The 19,449-nt window shown below is 40.9% G+C and overlaps 1 protein-coding gene across 1 annotated transcript in view; it reads left to right on the top strand.

Annotated features, from left to right (window-relative positions):
* The window catches only part of LOC111156970 (ADAM metallopeptidase with thrombospondin type 1 motif 6), a 300,261-nt gene extending 286,188 nt beyond the window's left edge, over positions 1-14,073 (top strand). The window contains exon 24 of the mRNA XM_022518156.1: positions 10,903-14,073. Coding sequence (XP_022373864.1) covers positions 10,903-11,012 — 110 coding nt within the window. The 3' untranslated portion in view covers positions 11,013-14,073. The remainder of the gene's footprint in view (positions 1-10,902) is intronic.
* Positions 14,074-19,449: the final 5,376 nt, after the last annotated feature.

The raw sequence follows: 19,449 nt of genomic DNA, 5'->3' as shown, positions 1-19,449 counted from the left end.
TGTAGCTTGACCATCATGCTGAGTCATTAGATTTAGGCTCAGTCATTGCTGAAAGAACTGGCTTTTTAACATCCCCACAGCAATATATATATTGCAATATATACGAAGCAATTTATAGCTTCATTTTAGGCATTTTAGTAATTTCCCCCCAATTTTTTTTTTTTAATAGTGGTTATCATCCATAACCTTCACAGCTGGAGATGCAAAGTTTTCAGGGTGGGCAAAATATCATTTGCACCTGGACTTACTTCTGCCTTAAAGAAATTCTCCTAAAATGGATAGGTGTTAATCTGAGGTTTCTTGAATTATTTGGAGAAACACCTCATGGTCATTTAATCTTCCTGGCCAAATCACTTTTTGTTAATATTAATTTGACATAAGCAGTTAAGACAGTATTTTTAGCCTTCTTAGTAAAGGAGGAAACTTTTAGGAAATTATTAATCCTACAAAATATGACTAATCTTAGAACTATTATTCCCTAAAGCTGCTGACTCATTGAAAAGAAAGAGGATGGCTCTTACGAAATTAGATTTAAAGTGGGTATGTCTGTCGTAACTTGTTTTGTGTTCTCTTTGGCTTCCTAATAACATATATTGAATACATTTAAATACCTGAAACTATCAGTTCATTTCATCAGCAGCTAATTATCAAATGCTTGTTGTGGCCAGCCTTGGTCATTCATTATGGAAAATTCAAGTGCATTTATAAGTTCATCGTCTTACAGGGAAGATACTTAAGAAAAAAAATAATAAAGGAAGCTAGAAGGTGTTATGTGGAGCAGTTAACATAGTGCTGAGAGAGTTGGAGAGTTGAAATGGAAGACCAGTGACTTTAACCTTATAGATCAAGGCAAGCTTCATAGACTAAAGTGGTCTGTGAACCAGCTATTATATGTGGTTGGAAAAATAACCCAGTGTGTGCCCTGGGAAAGAGGATGAAACGGTTGAATTAAATCATAAGTTGTCATTCATAAAGATATGGAATGTACAGATAACATTGATTTCAAAAGAGAAGAGATTCTCGCATGAAGTTATTATGAGTAATCTAATCTGACTTCTGGGGGACACCTGGGTGGTTCAGTCAGTTAAACGTCTGCTTTCCACTCAGGTCCTGATCCAACCCCGAGTTGGGCTCCCTTCTCAACAGGGAGCCTATTCTCTCTCTCCCTCTGCCCTTCCTTTCTGCTTGTGGTTTCTTTCTCTCTCTCAAATAAATAAAATCTTTTTAATAAATAAATAAATAATATGACTTCTGGAAATCAGACCAGGGAGAGAAGAAATGCCTGTTACTAAGGGAGAGTTGGGAGAGACGTTTGGTAGTAGGGGAAGGAGTACGCTCTGGTTACTGCAGGAAAGTAGAAAAGGACCCCTTCCCCCCCGCAGAATCAGGTTCTCTTGACGGTTAGTGGAAAGCTATGAAAAAACTAGTTCAGCTCTACCCCAAGACAGAGTAGGACTAAAGGAGATCTCTTGGGATCTAAAATATAGTTTTTCAGTAGGGTGTCTATGGGTGAAATGGATAGAATCTTGAGAATTGCTTTAACAGCCACAGTTTAGAAATTGGTCCCATTCTAACATTTTATTATGAAAATAATAAAAAGTGTCAAACATAACAGCAAAGTTGAAAGAATTATACAATGAATACCCACCATCTGGATTCCAGCTTTATCATATTCCTGAGCTTGATATATCACATATATATCTATCTGTCCATCCCTCAATGTAATGGTTTTAAATAATGTTCTCCATTCACCCAACCATTATTACTTACCTAATAAACATTACTGACTATGTGCCAGGCACTAGGACTATGAAAGGAATGTGACAAGGTCCTTGTCCTCAAAGGGAGCACAGTTTATTGGGAGTGGCAGCAAATAATTTTCACAATATGGGCACTACTCTAACAAGACAGAAAGAAGTTACCGTGAGTACACCGAGGAGGACATAAGCAGCAGAGGCTCATGGAGAAGGCAAGCTTGAGTGTGGCACTGGAAGGTATGAAACAATTTGCTAAGAAGACATGGAGGTCTGGGTGTTCCTAGCTGAGGAAGAGTATGTGCAGTTATGGGGCATAGGGGTAGCTCAGTATGGGTGCAATGGGTTGGCAGATGGGCAGGCAGTGGAGATGTGGCAACAAAGAGAGAGACAGGGACTTGGTTTTGAGGGTCCTGCATACTGTGGAAGCTAGTTAGGACTCTATCTACAAGTTCTAGAGAACAAGTGAGGGAAATTGAGGAGCAATAAGCTTGGGATGGCAGAAGTGTGAAGGGGCAGTGGGAGGTCAACCTTGTGTGGAAAAAGAGTCCAGTCTTGCGATGAAGAAGGCTTGAACTAAGGCAGGTATAGTAGAAATCAGAAGGGAGAATAATGAATGGGGAAAAAAGTATAAAATGGAAAGGAGAATAAAAAGAACCTGATGAACAGTCAGACATGGGGATGAGAGATTTGGAAGTGTCCAGGAAGACTCCCATTTAGATTTTGGTTACTAAATACGGAATTTAGGAATAAATCATGATAAGGAATTTAGGAATCTATAAGGAAGTTAAGCACATTCATCCTCAAAAGCTGTAATAAAATAATGGAATTTGAGTAAGATTTTTTTAAAAAATAAAAATAAACAATGGAAAGAGATAGAAGAAATGGAAGGAGGTTAAGACAATAAAGAATAATAGGAGAATGAAACTAAAAAGTGGAGCATCAAGATATTACAAATAATAACTAGTAAGAGGGAAATAGAAGTAAGGAGGGAAATACAATTTGCCTTGTTCAACATCTGCTTTAGTTTTTAATTCTTGAAAGACTTCCGTGAAGGGTTACAGCATTATAGGCTTGATTTTGACAGACCACCAGCATGAAGGTAACTCTACGCTGCCACTAAGAGTGACTTACAAGACATACTGGGTATTACTGCATCTAAAGTACTACTCAAAGTAATTTTTAAAAGTACATCTGGCAGCTGGGACTATCCTACTCAAGCTTACCTGAAATTCTATACCGAATGCCATTTTATTTACCTTTATGCAGTTTCAGGTTCCCTTGTAGTTTAAATGGTGAGTTTTTTCAGCCTCTCAATAGCACAGGCCTCTCTGTCATCTAGCATTTATTGCTGCCCGGTAATAATTCCTGGTGTGCCATGAGCTGGTAATCAACCCAGGAAAGGTGTGGTTAATGTGCATTGCTTTACCAGCTCAGGCTGTCTAACAGTGGCTTTGCTGTTCAAAGTTGTTCAAATGAACAACTCAGAGAAAGCCTGAACAGCTCCAGAAATCTCATCAGACCCCTAGAACAAAACAGCTCCTGGATTTGAGATTTAAAGTGGCATCTGATGTGTTAAAACCAGTGAAAGAGGGACACCTGGGTGGCTCAGTGGGTTAAGCCTCTGCCTTCAGTTCAGGTCATGATCTCAAGGTCCTGAGATCAAGCCCCACATAGGGCTCTCTGATCAGCGGGGAACCTGCTTCCCCACCCCCTCTCTGCCTGCCGCTCTGCCTACTTGTTATCTCTTTTTCTGTCAAATACATAAAATCTTAAAAAAAAAAAAAACAGTGAAAGGGACAATGAAGGTCATTTGAAGACTTTGATTTCAAGGAGGTGAGGAAGAGTTGTTTTTTCCTTTGCCATTTTCAAAAGCTCGTAATGAACCTTACCACTCGGGTTCACATTCCTGGCTGTCTGGTTTACAGGGAACCCTGGGATTTGTGTTGGGGTCATACCACCGTGAGGATGAATGTGGGTGGCATCCAGGGTATCAGAATGGGTAAAGGGAAACTGAGAAAACAAGAAAGAAAGAGGAACGGCTTAATCCATGGTGAGATGAAACTGGAATCAAGTTTTATAGTTGACATCATCTTGCTTTGACGATGAAAAGTTGGTGGACTATTCCCACTGCGATGAATAATGTCAACTTCCCAAGTGAAACTTGTTAGTTCATCCTTTTCCAGTCTGCCTATCTAATGTATCAAGGGCTCAAGTACAGTTTTTTCAGGAAAAATCCTGAGTTCACACCCCTCACCCCCGACTCCTGCTTCACAAACTCACATGCACAGCCTCTGCCATCTCACCTCTCACTAGGCTCCGCATCTCCCTGGATGGTTTGACAGAGGCACAGCTGGTTGCACTTTCGTAATCCAAAAGATAGACCCTACAGTGCTTAAGTCGTAACTCTCTACTTACTGTGTTCTTCCTCTGAATCTCATGAAGAGTTTACAGCCTCACAGGGTGTGCATTCTCCATAGAAAGATGCTGAATGGTCCAACCTGGTCATGAGAGGCTATGTCCCTATGTGCCCCAGGTCACTCCAATGATAGCTAGGCCTTGTACCATTTTATGAAATAGATGCAAGAGCACTACATCTCAGGAGTTGCTCTTGTACTCCTTGGACCAAGCGAAGCCTTCAAAGTCACAATGAATCTAAATCCAATTGCATCCTGAATATATAAGCCTCTGTTCAGTGTGTGTATTTTAAAATCATGTGTTTTAGGTCAGAGATTTGAAAGATTAATGTAAAGCACCTGGGGAAAAAACCCATTGGCACATCAATGATAAGTAGATTCATGTGTTGCCTGTGAAACAGGTTGTCTCATCATTCAACTCTACCAAAATCCAGATTACCAGAGAGACCCACTCTAGCATACCTGGCAGGTTACTTCAGATTCTAATAATGGGTCTAGTTCACATTGTGGGGCATAGGGGTTGGCTTTCAGCCCTTGATATACTCCCAAGTGTCCTTGAGAAGAATTAAGGAATACTCCATAAATTGTTCTCCCTACTAGAAATATCTGGCCTTGGATAAAGTGATATTTTATTTTCAGGGAGAGGTGGGATATAAAAAAGAAGAGACTAGTTAGGTCCACAAAATATTTCCTAGAAACCTCATGCTAGGACTTCTTACTCTTCCAAACATAGCCTCACAAAAGAAAAGGTAGAATGAGTGTGTTATCTTTCTCTTCCAGGACAGTACTTAGCTGGTATATGATGATGGTAGAAGAGAAAAATCAAGCTCCTTCATCTTAAAATCCTTGACCCTGCTGACTTAGATTCCACTACTTAAAAAGCAGTATATAAGTGTATCTGTATGAAGAAAATGATAGTGAAGACCAAACCTTCCAAATAGATTAATTAAAAAGTAATTATATTGCAAAAATATTCTACCTAAAGGATTCATTTTTTTTTTTTAAGATTTTATTTATTTATTTGACAGACAGAGATCACAAGTAGGCAGAGGGGCAGGCCGGGGGCGTGGGGGGGGGGAGCAGGCTCCCTGCTGAGCAGAGAGCCCGATGCCATGCGGGGCTCAATCCCAGGACCCTGGGATCATGATCAGAGCCAAAGGCAGAGGCTTTAACCCACTGAGCCACCCAGGCGTCCCTAAAGGGTTCCTTTTAATAAATAAGTCTCCTAGTATAATAGTTTATTTACAGATTATGTTTTACTTAGGTATACAGAAGCTTTTGGTTATTAGATATTTTAGAGATTATCTAGAAATAGATGCCTACTGAAGATCATTCAGAAACCAAAACAGAACATTTATTATTATTTTGATTTCAACAAGAAACTGTGGTTTAATTATGCAGAGCTTTTCCAGAATGGTTTTTATCACAAATAGTAAGCTGTACTGTGTATTAATTCAAGGGTGAGAAGATGATTTTTTTAAGTTATTTAAATTCCAGTTAGTTAACATAAAGTGTAATATTAATTTCAGGTATAGAATTGAGTGTTTTGTCACTTACATTGTTTCATTTTTTTTTTTTTTAAGATTTTATTTATTTGACAGAGAGAGAGCCAGCAAGAGCAGGAACACAAGCAGAGGGAGTGGGAGAGGGAGAAGCAGGCTTCCCACTAAGCAGGGAGCCTGATGCCAGGCTTGATCCCAGGACCCTGGGATTATGACCTGAGCTGAAGGCAGACGCTTAACGGCTGAGCCACCCAGGCACCCCACATTATTTCATATTTTTAATGGCTTTGAGAATGAAGCAGGCTAGTAAGTTTTATAATTAAGCCTTCTTGACTATATCAGCAGAATGTCAATGAGTCAATTCAAGAGCTCAACAAGTCGATCCTCTCTAGGTAAGCTAAAAAGTGGCAGATGGGCTGAATGGCCCAGTATAATTTAAAACTTTTCCGAATATAGTTAAGGTTACATTCAGCTTTCTGTAATAGTGGGAATTTAAAACTTCTTGGTGCGTCTCAAATCACCTTTCACTTATGTCATTTTACACAATTGAAGGAGGAAGATAAAGCTGAAGAAAAGTGTTTAGGCTATTTCAAATACCTGCTAAAAAAAACCCTACTCATTTTCTAGTCACCTGACTGACTTAGTCAATGGAACATGCAGCTCATGATCTTGGGGTTATGAGTTTGAGCCCCCTACCAGGTGTAGGTTATTATTATTTTTTTTTAATTCCCCTTTTTTAAGGTGGCAAAGCAAATTTTCTGGTGATGATCCCACCAAGGGTTGACTCATGACGTTTGGTATCTGCCAAGAATACAGAAGTCTTAACAGGCAGAAAACTTTTTGTAGTTCCATGCCACCAAGAATGCTGCCAAAACCGAGGGGTCCAAGCCCCAGCTCTTAGACTGACTAGCTGTGTGACCAGCCTAGTTTTCCTAATGTTTGTGAGTTTCAGTTTTACCATCTATGTAAATCTGATGTCTTATATACATCAAAGGATTAGATATATAAGTATGTAAAATTGCCAGGCAATTCCTGGCACATAGGAGGCACTTAATAAATTATTTTTAATGTGATCGTTACTGTATCAAACTCTTATGACATTAAAAGGCAGAGAATAAAAGACCAGTCATGGTTGACCTTTTCTGGTAAATGGATTTCCATAGAAATAGATTGAGTCTCCCTGTCTGGGCAGTCTCTAGAAGGCAAAACCAAGAAGTAGGAATGGGGTCTTCCTCAGGGATCTTCCTTTACGCATCAAAGCTGCATGTCCTCAGGCAGCCCCAAGGTCTCCATTTTAATGTCTCATCAAAGCCTATTGTCCCCATCTTGGCATTCCCAACCCTGGCTCCTCCCCCATCTCTCTCCACCCTATACCATTATGATTTACCTACTCTCTGTTTGATATATTTTGTTAATTTGCTCATGCATGCTAATGTGTAACCCTCCCTGAGAGCCTAGGTACATTGTGTTAGGGATCCCAGAGACATTATACACAATGGTTGATCTCAGAGGCAGATGTGTTAGTGGTAATAACGAGAGCTAAGGGACTGAGTGATTCCTCTGTGCCAGGTGCCAGGGGAGAGGGTTGAGGAGCGGGGGGCATGCTCTTTGTAAGCACTATGTCATGTGTGCCTCACTTTACCACATCCTATGAGTAGGTCTTGTCACAGGTCTCTACTTCACAGATGAAGAAACTGAGGCTCAAAGAGGTAAAGGAACCAGGACAATCAAATAAGGGAGGAAGTAGCTCCAGAATTCACCCCCAGGGCTCACTCCAGATCTGCCACACCTTACCACTGTGTTATAGTGCTGGGGCAGGCACGTTGTGTGTGTTCTTCAGGAGTGCCTGCCTCACTAAGCTTGATCCGGCTCCCAAGGCCCAAATGACTTCCTGCTTTCAGTCAAGCTGGTTGGAATCAACTTAGTCGACAACTAACTTGAGAGGGGTATTGAAAAGTTCAGAGAAGGACAACCTGGCAGCTGGCTTCCAGCCTACCCCGAGGCTAGACACTGCTTGTGGCCAAAGGACTGTGCTCTGGGCCTCTGCATGATGAGTAGAGTCCTCTCATTTCAGCATGAAGCTGAATCTCAAGTTATGTATATTTGTAATGGCCTGGATGGGTGGATGGTGGGATAATTGGAGGGAGGAACAACTTATGAATATTTTATTCATTAGTTATTATCTGTCATGGAATTGGATTCCAAGGTCTAAATCTAAAAGAAAAATCTATGTATTTGCTTGTATTTTGCTCATCTCAGTATTTTCCTAGACTAGCAGCAACTCTTCCAAAAATGGAGTAATGAATCTCCCAATAAAATTGAACCCCAGAAAATACTGACTTAGGTCAATAGGACAGCCTTTTCTCAGTAGTAATCTAAATAATGCGCCAGCAGTAATCTATATATTACTGTCATCAGGTGATACGAAATAATAACTAATAGTGGTAGTAACGGTTGTAATTCAATGTCTTGTATTTATCAAGTCCTGACAAACTGTGTATGCACTGCTCCAGGTGGCAACATAGGATAGACGTCTTATGGGTGGAAGTAAGAGCTCTCATCATCCCCGTTTACAGAGAGGGAAACTCGGGCACAGAGAGGCTGTTTGTTCAGAGGCATAAAGTCAGTAAATGAGAAAACTAGTATTAAACCAGGGCAGCCTGGCTTCTCATTTTATTTCCTTGTACTATTAAAGCAACCAGTCCTCCTCTCTTTGTTGTTTCTCAACTAAACGATCTTTATATTTTGGCTAAAATTTATTTTGTACTTGACGCGATCCCATCAAGCCCCACTGCCAACTTGGAGGGGTGGTCTCTGCTGGCAGGCTGCCCCATTAGGATGGTGATTTTTTAAAAAATATTTTATTTATTTATTTGACAGAGAGAGAGATCACAAGTAGGCAGAGAGGCAGGCAGAGAGAGGGGGAAGCAGGCTCCCTGCTGAGCAGAGAGCCCAATTCGGGGCTTGATCCCTGGAACATGGGATTGTGACCTGAACCGAAGGCAGAGGCTTAACCCACTGAGCCACCCAGGAGCCCCAGGATGGTGATTTAGAATTAAAGATGAATGATACTGTGTTGGCTTTTCTCTCTCTCTCTTTTTTTTTTTTTTTTTTTTAAGATTTTACTTATTTGACAGACAGAGATCACAAGTAGGCTGAGAGGCAGGCAGAGAGAGAGAGGCGGAAATAGGCTCCCTGCTGAGCAGAGAGCCTGGTGTGGGGCTGGATCCCAGGACCCTGGTATCGTGACCTGAGCCGAAGGCAGAGGCTTTAACCCACTGAGCCACCCAGGCGCCCCAACTTTTCTCATTTTTTAAAAAAAGATTTTATTTATTTATTTATTTATTTGAGAAAGAAAGAGAGAGAGAGAAAGCACAGAGGGAAAGTGTGAAGGAGAAGCAGACTCCCTGCTGAGCAGAGAGCCTGGTGCAGGACTCAATCCCAGGCCCCTGGGATCAAGGCAGATGCTTAACCTGCTGAACCATCCAGGAGCCCTTCTCATCATTTTAATAATTGCATTACCTTGACAATATATTCCTCTTGGTAACATGGATAAAAATTCCCCCCACCACCATGAAAATATTCTTAGTCTAAACCTGTTTTGGTTACTTTTTACTGGTCATGACAGAGAAGAAAAGGAAGAAAATAATGCCAAGTGACCTTCAGATTAAAATATGTGGAGATCTTTTTGCCTCAAATTCATACTTGATTCATAAAATATCATCTGATTTCTTTTTTTAGTACAACGTTTAAAGAAAATTTTCTTGTCTCTCTGCCCTTCTTTCAGCCAAAACTTACATTTACTGAGAATCCTAGTGTGGAAAGTTTCTATTCAAATTTCTAACTTTTACTCTTTTTGTAAGTCAAATTGTGAGTAAAGAAGTTCAATGGTGACAGCGTTTATATTCACAGAAGACTGAGGGTTCCCGTTTAAAATTTAAGTCTTTCACTGAAAGAGCCTGGAATGTGAGATCAATAAAATTGTTACCTTACTTCTCAATAATAATGGAAAACTATCCCATTCCTTCGCATATAATTCCTCAAGTTTATCATATATGCCTTCTGTACCATGTATATGATCTCTTAGAACTTCAGTGGATTTCTGAAGCCAGGAAAAAAAACTTGCAAATAACCCAGCAAGCAACGACGACAAAACTGTCCTGTTACACTGAACTTCACCCAGGGTTCTGCCTGATTCTAATTACCTTCAGCAGTTTACCCAGGATGCCTCAGTATAACCACCTGGAAAAATGAGGGTGGAACTTTGATTCTGGGAGGCATATGGAAATTTAATTACTAGGTTTACAAAGTATTTTAAAATCCCCAGATAAAATTGACTAGAGGACTAGAGAAGAATATCATTATTAGAAGTAGTGGGGTCATGTGGTGGTGAGAGGGGTGCTGAGGATCAAAGACTGGTGTGCCTGTCTCTACACTGGCCCCTTCGCCCCATCTTCTGCAACCAGCTTCAAGGGGAGATGGAGAAAGAATCATTTATTCACCTTCTGGCTGCAAGAACTGCAGACCTCAACTGTGGCAATTCTAGCACTGAGGAGAAAATACACATAGGAAAAAAGAAGGCCATGTCTCACTTCCAAATTAAAAAAAGACATTTCTACATGTTTCCATAACCCACAGACTGCTGCCATTTGAGGCCAACCCCTCAAAGTTTTCCTCTTTGTCTAGTGTAGTTGCTGAATCTAGGCCACTGTCAGCAATCCTTTTCATTCACCCAGGCCCATCCCCACGCCTCACAGATGCAGAGATTCTCTTGAGACATGTGTACTTTGGTATCAAACAATGCAACTCATGTTTGATTTTGGATAACCTTGCACTGCCGAATAAAATAACCCTTGAGAAAGAAGCAATAAAAGCGCTGTAAGAAAAATGACTCATGTTTCCAAGCTGTCTAAAGTGATCACTTATCCCAACAAATGGTAATTCTTTCAAGACACAGTGGGCATGCACCATACTTATAAAAGTCTGGGAGAAAAGCCTTGCAATCTTTTTTTTTTAATTGTGTTAAAATCTATCAAAAGAATGTTTCTGGTAGGCTGTACCAGACAGGGTATGCTTAAAAACAAAAACAAAAACAAAAACCACATGGATGTGGAAGCCAAGGTGGATTGGTGCAAGAGGGACCTGACCAAACACACAGTCCCATTGGCTTGTTTATGCACTTGTTTATGTGCCTCTAATTGTTTTCCATTTTCTGCCCCCATTCGTTAGAGTGCAAAGATGTGAACAAAGTGGCTTATTGCCCACTGGTGCTGAAGTTCAAGTTCTGTAGTCGAGCATACTTCAGACAGATGTGTTGTAAGACCTGCCAAGGACACTGACCCACGGAAAGCCAGAGAGAGCGTCTTGTCATTTCATCGTGGAAATGCGTCCATCAAGGAGAGCCACCCAGAGGAAGAGGATTGATGTCCTTGCAAATGCATTACCCTGTGGAAAACGTAACCACTGGTCAGCCCTAGCTGACAGGATTTCAATATTATTTTAACTTCTGTGAAGTGGGATTTATTGATCCAAAGTGCTGGACACGGTATTAAGGAGGGAATGCCAGATCGGAGAGATCCAAACAACACAGGGAGACTTGCTTACTATGGAACGTCTGTGTTCTTTCGAGTAAATCCAATAGCCTGTTTACCTCCTTGGACCATTAAGATAATTTTTATTATGGACTTAGCAATGACACTGAATCCATTTGTATTTAAAACTGTTTAAAATGTAGCTGTTATGACTTGGTCAACTATGGAAGTAAAAGAAGATTCAGAAATCTTAAGTCATAGCTTAAAAATATTTACTATACTTTATCTCACTACAACAGCACCACAACTGAAATTCTAAAATGGGCTTTTAACTGTAATTTAAGGAGCAATTATAAATCAAAAGTAATGAAAGTTCGTATGATTTTTCTTCATTCCACTTAATTTCCTTAGGAATAACCCCCCTGTTCTGAACACTGCTGTGAGCCATATATAAACTATATTAAACCGAACAACAGTGAAGGAATTAGCTGAAGGCAGTGCATCAGTTACTGCAGCTGTGCGAGTCTATAAATCCTGTGCTAAAAGACTGTGGCCAACTTGCCATTGTGCAAGTGAAGCTGAGATTTCCATTAAAACTTTAAGAGAAAAACATTTCGATTTCATGCAGAAGCCAGACCAGGGGTATGGTAGAGACCGAAGAAACAGGCCCTTTGCTGCCATCACACGGATGCCTCAGTTCTTCTTTGGGTCACCCCAACTCAATTGTGTTGACCTCCTCACCGGCCACAGAACAGCTTCTGCCCTGTTGGACTATTGCACGCGTGTTGAGCTTACTGAAATGATGCCGTGCAAAAGATAGACTGGCTCAGTGACAACCAGGCAGACCCTTTTGCTGACAATTGTGATGGGTTCCAGATGTCCCTTCTTTGATATGGCAGAAGGGCATTTATTTATATGAAAGCAAGTGTGTGTGTGTGTGCGGGCGCTTTTGAGTGTGTGGGTTAGATGAGTGTGCTTGCACATAAATGTGCTATTTCTGTGAGTTTTAAAGTAGGCAAGGGATAACAACCAAAGAAGAAAAACTCATGAAGCCTAAAGATCATAAAGCATAATTTTAATAGTCACTCAACCAACTATTTTGTATTTTTTATGGATACTCTGAATGGCAATCAAATGTGAAACCAAGTTTCTTGGGCAAGTCAAATTCTAGAATCAAATCCAGAATCCTAAATTAAATCGGCTAGCTCGTATTTTCCCTATCCACAAATAATTTCGTGTCATGGCCATCAAAAACTTCAATGGTGGGATTAAAAGAAAAGGGAAAAAAAGAGGGTACTTATTTGTATTTTGTACTTGAACACTTGTAGCTTGCAGCAGGTTCTTGATGAATGTGCTTTGTATCCTACAGGTGTGTACACCGTGCTACACCGACACCTCAAACTCCAACCAAATGGCTACTTTGTAAAGATACTACTTGCAGTTAAAGAGTATGTTTGACTTAAACCCGTCACTGTGTGTGCTCAAACTACATGTCAGGTGTATAAGCTACGCCGTGACCTAAGGTAGAGATTAGTTTTTTTGGTTTTTTTGTTTTGTTTTGTTTTTTTCAGAAAGGAAAAGAGACTCACAGACTTCAAAAACCAACCTAAACTTCAGGTTTGCTATGGACAGTCAGCACGGGATGTTCTGCACACTCAGTCGTGGTCATCCCTATTTTCTCGCCTGCTTTCTCTCTCAACACCATAGCTCACGTCCCTGAGCTTGCCAGAGAAAGCTACTGACGATACACAACAATTGCCAGGGCCCCTCTGTATACTGCCCTGAAAAGACGAGCCAAAGCACCATCTATTCAGTGAAGGGGAGGCAGCCCATGAGCAGCATGGCCCCAGCACTGAATTCCCTCCGTCCCTTGCAAAGAGCAGTTAACTTGGTGCTAATGTGTCCTGGTGAAGTAAATAAAAGATGAGTACTTTTTGTGGCATTTTAGGCATAGGTTTCCTGTCAGGATCTGTTTTTCCCCAACATAAATATCAGCTCATGTTTGTATTCCAAAAAGATTTCTTACATTACTGACTTAAGTCTATTCTACACCTCACCTGAAAACTAACGTTGTGAGGACCATTGCCCTGGGCTCCCTTGACTAACGTTAGAAGAGGGGACAGCTAGTGTTCCCTCAGGAGTGTGCACCGGCCTCAAGGTCAGGAGCAGAGGGCTTCCAGGCGCAGCATCAGACTACTCCGCTAGAAGGAACCAAGCACAGCATGTAACAGGACTAAACCTGAGTGGGGAGACAAATCATATTCTACAGCATATCACAATACCGCTGCTAACTGTGCAGTCAACCACATGGCTATGTGATATGCTCTCTTCCTAAATAATAGCAATAGGATTGTCAGTGGAGGCTGAGCCACCATGGCAGGCCCTCCAAAGTACTGTGCTATGTGGACTACTTAGGGAGTCCCAAGGAAACTGGTACCCCATGACTGAGAGCAGTATCTGCCACTGGCAAAAAGTCCTGCCAAAAAAGGAAAGGTAAATATACCCAACTGATTAAAGCCCTCAAGATACATATGACTCCCCAAACAGTCCATTTCATTAGGAATTTTTTGGAGTGAATGTCACATAGGTATCCTTAATAATACAGAATGAAATTACCTTTGTATTATTGTGATTAGTTGTTGTTTATTATTTTATACTCAGTATTAATGTGGTACACTGTTACTTTTTTTTTTGCTTTTGTAAATTATATTCTAATTTATTGCCATGTTTCCTAACACTTGTCCTACATTCATTCTCCTGCTTGTAATGAAAATGAGAAAATCATTGTAACACTTGATGGAGTGAAATTCCACACCAGGCACAGATTTTTTTTTTAACATAGATAATTGAGTAAAAATAAAAATTCAGCTTGTAAGAATGATTCAGATGAAAGTTGTCTATTCCCTGAAAAGCTGGTGTTAAACTTGCAGTAGGAGGAATCTATCCTTTGGATACCACACTACACTACCCAAATTATCCAGGTAGTATCCAGGATTGAGATAATTTGTTGTATCCTTATTACCCTCCTCAAAGATTGCATTTATTTTTATTTCAGTACTATTAAATATAAGGGCTTTGGGTATTTCTGGTGGATCTCTATCCCCAGGGGCCACTAGTCAGCTATTCTAACCCTGGAAAGGAAGACCTGATTGACCCATGACTCTTCTGCCTCCCTCTTTCTTTTGCTTTCCATGTAAATTCTTTAGCATAGAAGAGGTTGCAAGATATTTCGTTGTGGAAAAGGTGCTGGACAAAAGTATTGACACTTGAAGAAGGATCTTTCTACTTAAATTCAATAGGGAGCATAGGAACATGAGGGACATACTTTTCCACCTTTAGACATTTCCTCTGAGGCTAAACTAATGGTTCAGCCACTGCTGAGCTGGGGTATACTGTCACATGCAAAGGTAACTCAGCAATTTTTTAAAACTCATCAACTAAAATGAAGGTAACCCTCCTGCGTGTTTAGCTATTTGAGTATGTTCATGATGACAATTTCATCAATTACATAAGAAGATGTGGAATGCCCAGGCAGGTTGTGCTTCATTCTGCTTACCTCCGTATCCACCTGCACACACGTTCAACCTGATACACTAGAAGAAATCAGGTGCGATGATTAAACAGTCTTGGAGAGTATTTCTTCAGGGTCATTCTAGGAGTCAAAAGGGGCTGGAGTATTATGAAGTCTCAGTGAATGAGAAGACTATGGGACCAGCTGTATCATCTTCACACTGGATTTGCAAAGGGTAGTTCTGCTAGAGGTTGGGAAGGGGGAAATAATGAGAAATAAGGTTCGCCTTAGCTTAGATTCCTCAGATGCGAGTCTGTTTATTCACAGTTGTTTTTAAGCTTCCAGTTAACTGTTTTCTCCCTTTGAAATATCTAAAGGGTACTTTCCCACTTAGGGCCCTGATCCAAGGACAATCCACCCTCGTGGAGATCTCTGCCACTCTCCAAAGAGCACTAGGATCATCCTTAAACGTTTATGCTCCAAAAGGCCAGGTGACATTTCTTTTTCAGGTGAATTAGGAAGAAAGTTGGTTATTGATCTTTGTAACAAAAATGTGTGAATTGGTGTGACTAGGATAATATTCATTACTTTTAAAAGAAAGGGGGAAAATGTAATTCAGGGAGGAAAAAAAAAGTCACAGTCCAGGAGGCCTGGAAAATTCTAAATAAGTGGTTGCAAGAAAGAGAAAAGATTAGTCCCTGAATGAAAAAGTGACAGATAAGCTGTTTGGAATTCTGTCACATTCATATCATCAGAATGTGTGGAATAAACTAACATGTTTTCAAAAAGAACAGCTGTTCACAATGGCTTTGTACCTCAGACTTGAAAACCCCAAACTGTAACTTGAAAGGAAAATGGTCTTCCATCTTTTTCTCAGAGGGTTATTTCTAGCATTCTTTGTCCCTCGTTTCATCCACAGATAGTATCTGAGGCCCGAAATCAAACTGTAGTTTGAGGGCTGGCTCCCCTCTGTGGGGAACCAAGGTTATGTTTGTGTTGTCTCTTGGTTGATGATTTCTATTAGCCCACTGAAGGTCTTGAGCTGCATAGATGATGAAAGACAATTTCCAGGGCAATATCTATCTATATTGGAATAACACTGTGTAGTCACACAAGGGTAATAGTACCTGATGTCCAGAGTTCAGGGATTAGGGAGCCTGAATATTCCCATTCACCTCAGGGCACAGAACGTGGTGCCTGACTGGTCAAGATTTCATTGCTCTAGTCTTTAAGTTTTGTGAAATTCAATCCAGAGATCTCTTCTTGGACCTTGGCTTGGATGCATTACCTTAGAGATGTTTCACATCAGAGGGGCAAGTTATCCCACCAGCTACAGGCCTCCCAGAAGTCAGACTACCTTCTTCAGGTCAAAGGCTTCACAGTAGAGGTTTCTCCTAGCTCAAGGCCAGTGCAATTCTTGGAAAGGCCTGATCTTTGCCCCCAACAAGGGCTTTTGTGCATAGCAGGCTACTTTATGGGCCTGGGCAATAACTGTGAGATGAGTCCTTTGAAATCCCAAGCAAAGATGCCAGCAGGAAGTTCTAGCCCGGAGCCAGTCCAGACCAGGTGTGGCCTCTTTGTGTCTAGAGAGTGGCATCAACCATGGTCATTCATTTATACTACCAATATTTGCTGAGTACCTGTTGTACACATGTTCTATGCTAGGCACTTAACATATGTCCTTTCACTGGATGGGTTACAACAAAACTATGAGGACAATACTGTTAATCCTTAGTTACAAATTCCAAAACTGAGACTTAGAGAGGTTGAGTAAGTTGTCAAGGGTCACAGAACCAGTGAGGCAAGTGTTACGTCTTTGGCACATGGCAGGTTGCTGCCTGGTCTACATCTGGGACTGGGAAATTTGGAAGGATGCTCCTCTACCAGAGAGAAAGTGACTCACCAAACCAAAGGAAATGGGTTCTTTTTCCTGGGAAGCAGTGGGCCTGAGGCCTTGGGTGGGACTTCAGGGGTCAGGAAAGGGTGAACTTTGGGCTCCTGTCTCTGTAGGTAGTGATGTTCCCTATGAAAATTCCTATGTCTGGTGATAAAATTATACATGGGGACCCAAAGTGGTTTCTAAGCATGTAGTTAGAGTTCATGGGAAGAGGAGGAAAATGATGGTCAGAGATATTCAAGGGTGGATGGTGTCTGCAATGGCAATTAGCAGCCAAATACAAGAGAAAGCTCTCACCTCCCCTGAAATGTCCTGTTTTGAATCACAGAGCCTGTTCCTGTCTGACAGCCCCCCACACCATTTCCAGACATGCCAGATGGCCTCACTGACCTATTTCAACACGACTGGAGCAGAACGATTCCTGTGTTGGCTTCGGGTAAGTTTCAAGAAAGGTGGGTTTCTCTGTTTCAGTCAGAGCTAGACCATCAGGTTGCTGCCAGCAAACAAATTCCTTGACCTTCTGCGGTGGGTCTACAGAGTGGAACCAGGTGTTCTTTCAGCCCATGCCAGAATGTACTGGCCGCCCAACTGGCCACCTGCCTCCACCCCACCGACTGGGCTTTGGCTGGCCTTCTACCAAACAGCTGTGCTGGGAGCCACAGGTGGCCGCCCACGCTTGTGCCCAGGCCAGCAGCTGCACTGGCCTGAATCAGCCTGGCGAGATGGACCTCATGTGCCTCTGCCCCTCTGCCCCAACTCCTGAGGAGAAGGAAAACTAAAGCTTCAGTACACTAAGAAATGTTTTTGTGGTCGAAAGACAATCACAACACTTACTGTTCTCTTCCCCATCATCAATTTGGGTATTTTGTTTTTAATGATTCAAATGAATCTGATGTAAATGATTAGACATTAAGTTCCTGTTTTAGGAGGGGGTATAGTTTTGTAAATAGAAAAATCGCCTGGTACTGTGTATCTAAATATAAAAACAAAGGAGGACAACTCACCTTCAAAAAAATGTATCTGGGAAATTGTCCTAGGTATCTAGATAATAACTACATAAAAGAATATTATCTGACTTACTGAAAAAACACCTACAAAAGTGGCTAAAATATGAGTTTGAATTAAAGGGAGTAGCAAAACTGGAAGATATTTCAGCCAAACTAATTACAATAAGAAATAATATGATTCATCATTTTAAACTTGAGAACAAAAAAAAAGCAAAGTTGAGAAATTAAATATTTTATTTTGAGATTAAAAAGAGAAAGTATATATTGAACTTTTAAAACAAGATAATAACTTAGAGCCACATTTAGTTTTGAAGATTTTCTGAATGTAGGCTGAGCTAGGAAGATGTTACTACCTACTATGCTTAGGGTCCAACTTCCCACCAATGTGGCAGACTTGCTGGAGGGAAATAGTGGGAGACACACTTTTTTTTTTTTTATATTTTATTTATTTATTTGACAGACAGAGATCAGAAGTAGGCAGAGAGGCAGGCAGAGAGAGAGGAGGAGCAGACTCCCCCGCCGAGCAGAGAGCCTGATGCGGGGCTCGATTCCAGGAACCTGGGATCATGACCTGAGCTGAAGGCAGAGGTTTTTTTTTTTTTTTTTTAAAGATTTTATTTATTTATTTGACAGAGAGAGATCACAAGTAGACAGAGAGTCAGGCAGAGAGAGAGAGAGAGAATGAGGGAAGCAGGCTCCCTGCTGAGCAGAGATCCCGACGCGGGACTCGATCCCAGGACCCTGAGATCATGACCTGAGCCAAAGGCAGCGGCTTAACCCACTGAGCCACCCAGGCGCCCCAAGGCAGAGGCTTTTAACCCACTGAGCCACCCAGCCGCCCCGAGACACACTTTTATTTCAACCCCCATCTGATCTCAACTGGAGAAACTACATGCACCAACCATTTCTCATGTCTGGCTTTTTTTTAAGTTTATTTATTTTTTCATTTTTAAGTAATCTCTACACCTAACCTGGGGCTAGAACTCATGATCCCCAGATCAAGAACCATAAGCTCTTTCAACAGAGCCAGCCTGGCAACCCTGACTTTTTTTTTTTTTTTTTGGTATTTATTTATTTATTTATTTATTTTATTTTTTCTTTTTTAAAATCAATGCATTAGAATTTAATACTCCAGATGAGAATTTTCTCCCTCAGAGTAATTACTGGAGATTACTCTGTACTCACCTTGAGAGTAAAATCATCATTCAAAACAGCTTTTAAATTGTTAAATCTCCCAGGGTAGAATCCATTTGCATTTTGCAAAAGCTGAAAACCAGATCTGGTGAGTAATCTACATATAATCATTTTGGCATGATTGGCATGATACTGTGCCTTACAAACTGACCCCAGGCGATACCACAAAAGGAGCTCCAAATACACTTTGAGTGACTATTTTAAAGGATTTCACTTGTTTGTATACAAAAGTGCTGGTGTTTTGTCTAAAAACTATAGGCATTGCTTTATAATCCAACTTAAAATGAACACTTCACTAAATGTCTTACTACTGCAAATTCTAAAATTAGCTGGAAAACTGGACCTAGGCATGTTATCTGTTCAGGAGAAGAAAGATCTCTGACCTCCCTGGATGAGTAACCCTTCCATCCAGGAAGCCAAACCAAACCACTTCTCAGACCCTGAAGTTAGCAAACAGCTAGCCTTAGAGAATTCTCCTTCCTGGAGTCTCTGGAGAAAAAACAAAACAAAACAAAACAAAACAAAACAAAAACTGTCCTTCCACAGGGCTAATTAACCAAGGTCTGCCAGCAACTTTAATGAAGCTATGGCTGAGTGTGCAAGACTTGGAAATATGCCTCTTCATCACTGAGTCAG

The sequence above is a fragment of the Enhydra lutris genome, unplaced genomic scaffold, assembly GCF_002288905.1.
Source record: "Enhydra lutris kenyoni isolate GAN:26980312 unplaced genomic scaffold, ASM228890v2 scaffoldscaffold50, whole genome shotgun sequence".
Classification (NCBI taxonomy): Eukaryota; Metazoa; Chordata; class Mammalia; order Carnivora; family Mustelidae; genus Enhydra; species Enhydra lutris.
This window is presented reverse-complemented; position numbering and strand designations above follow the sequence as displayed.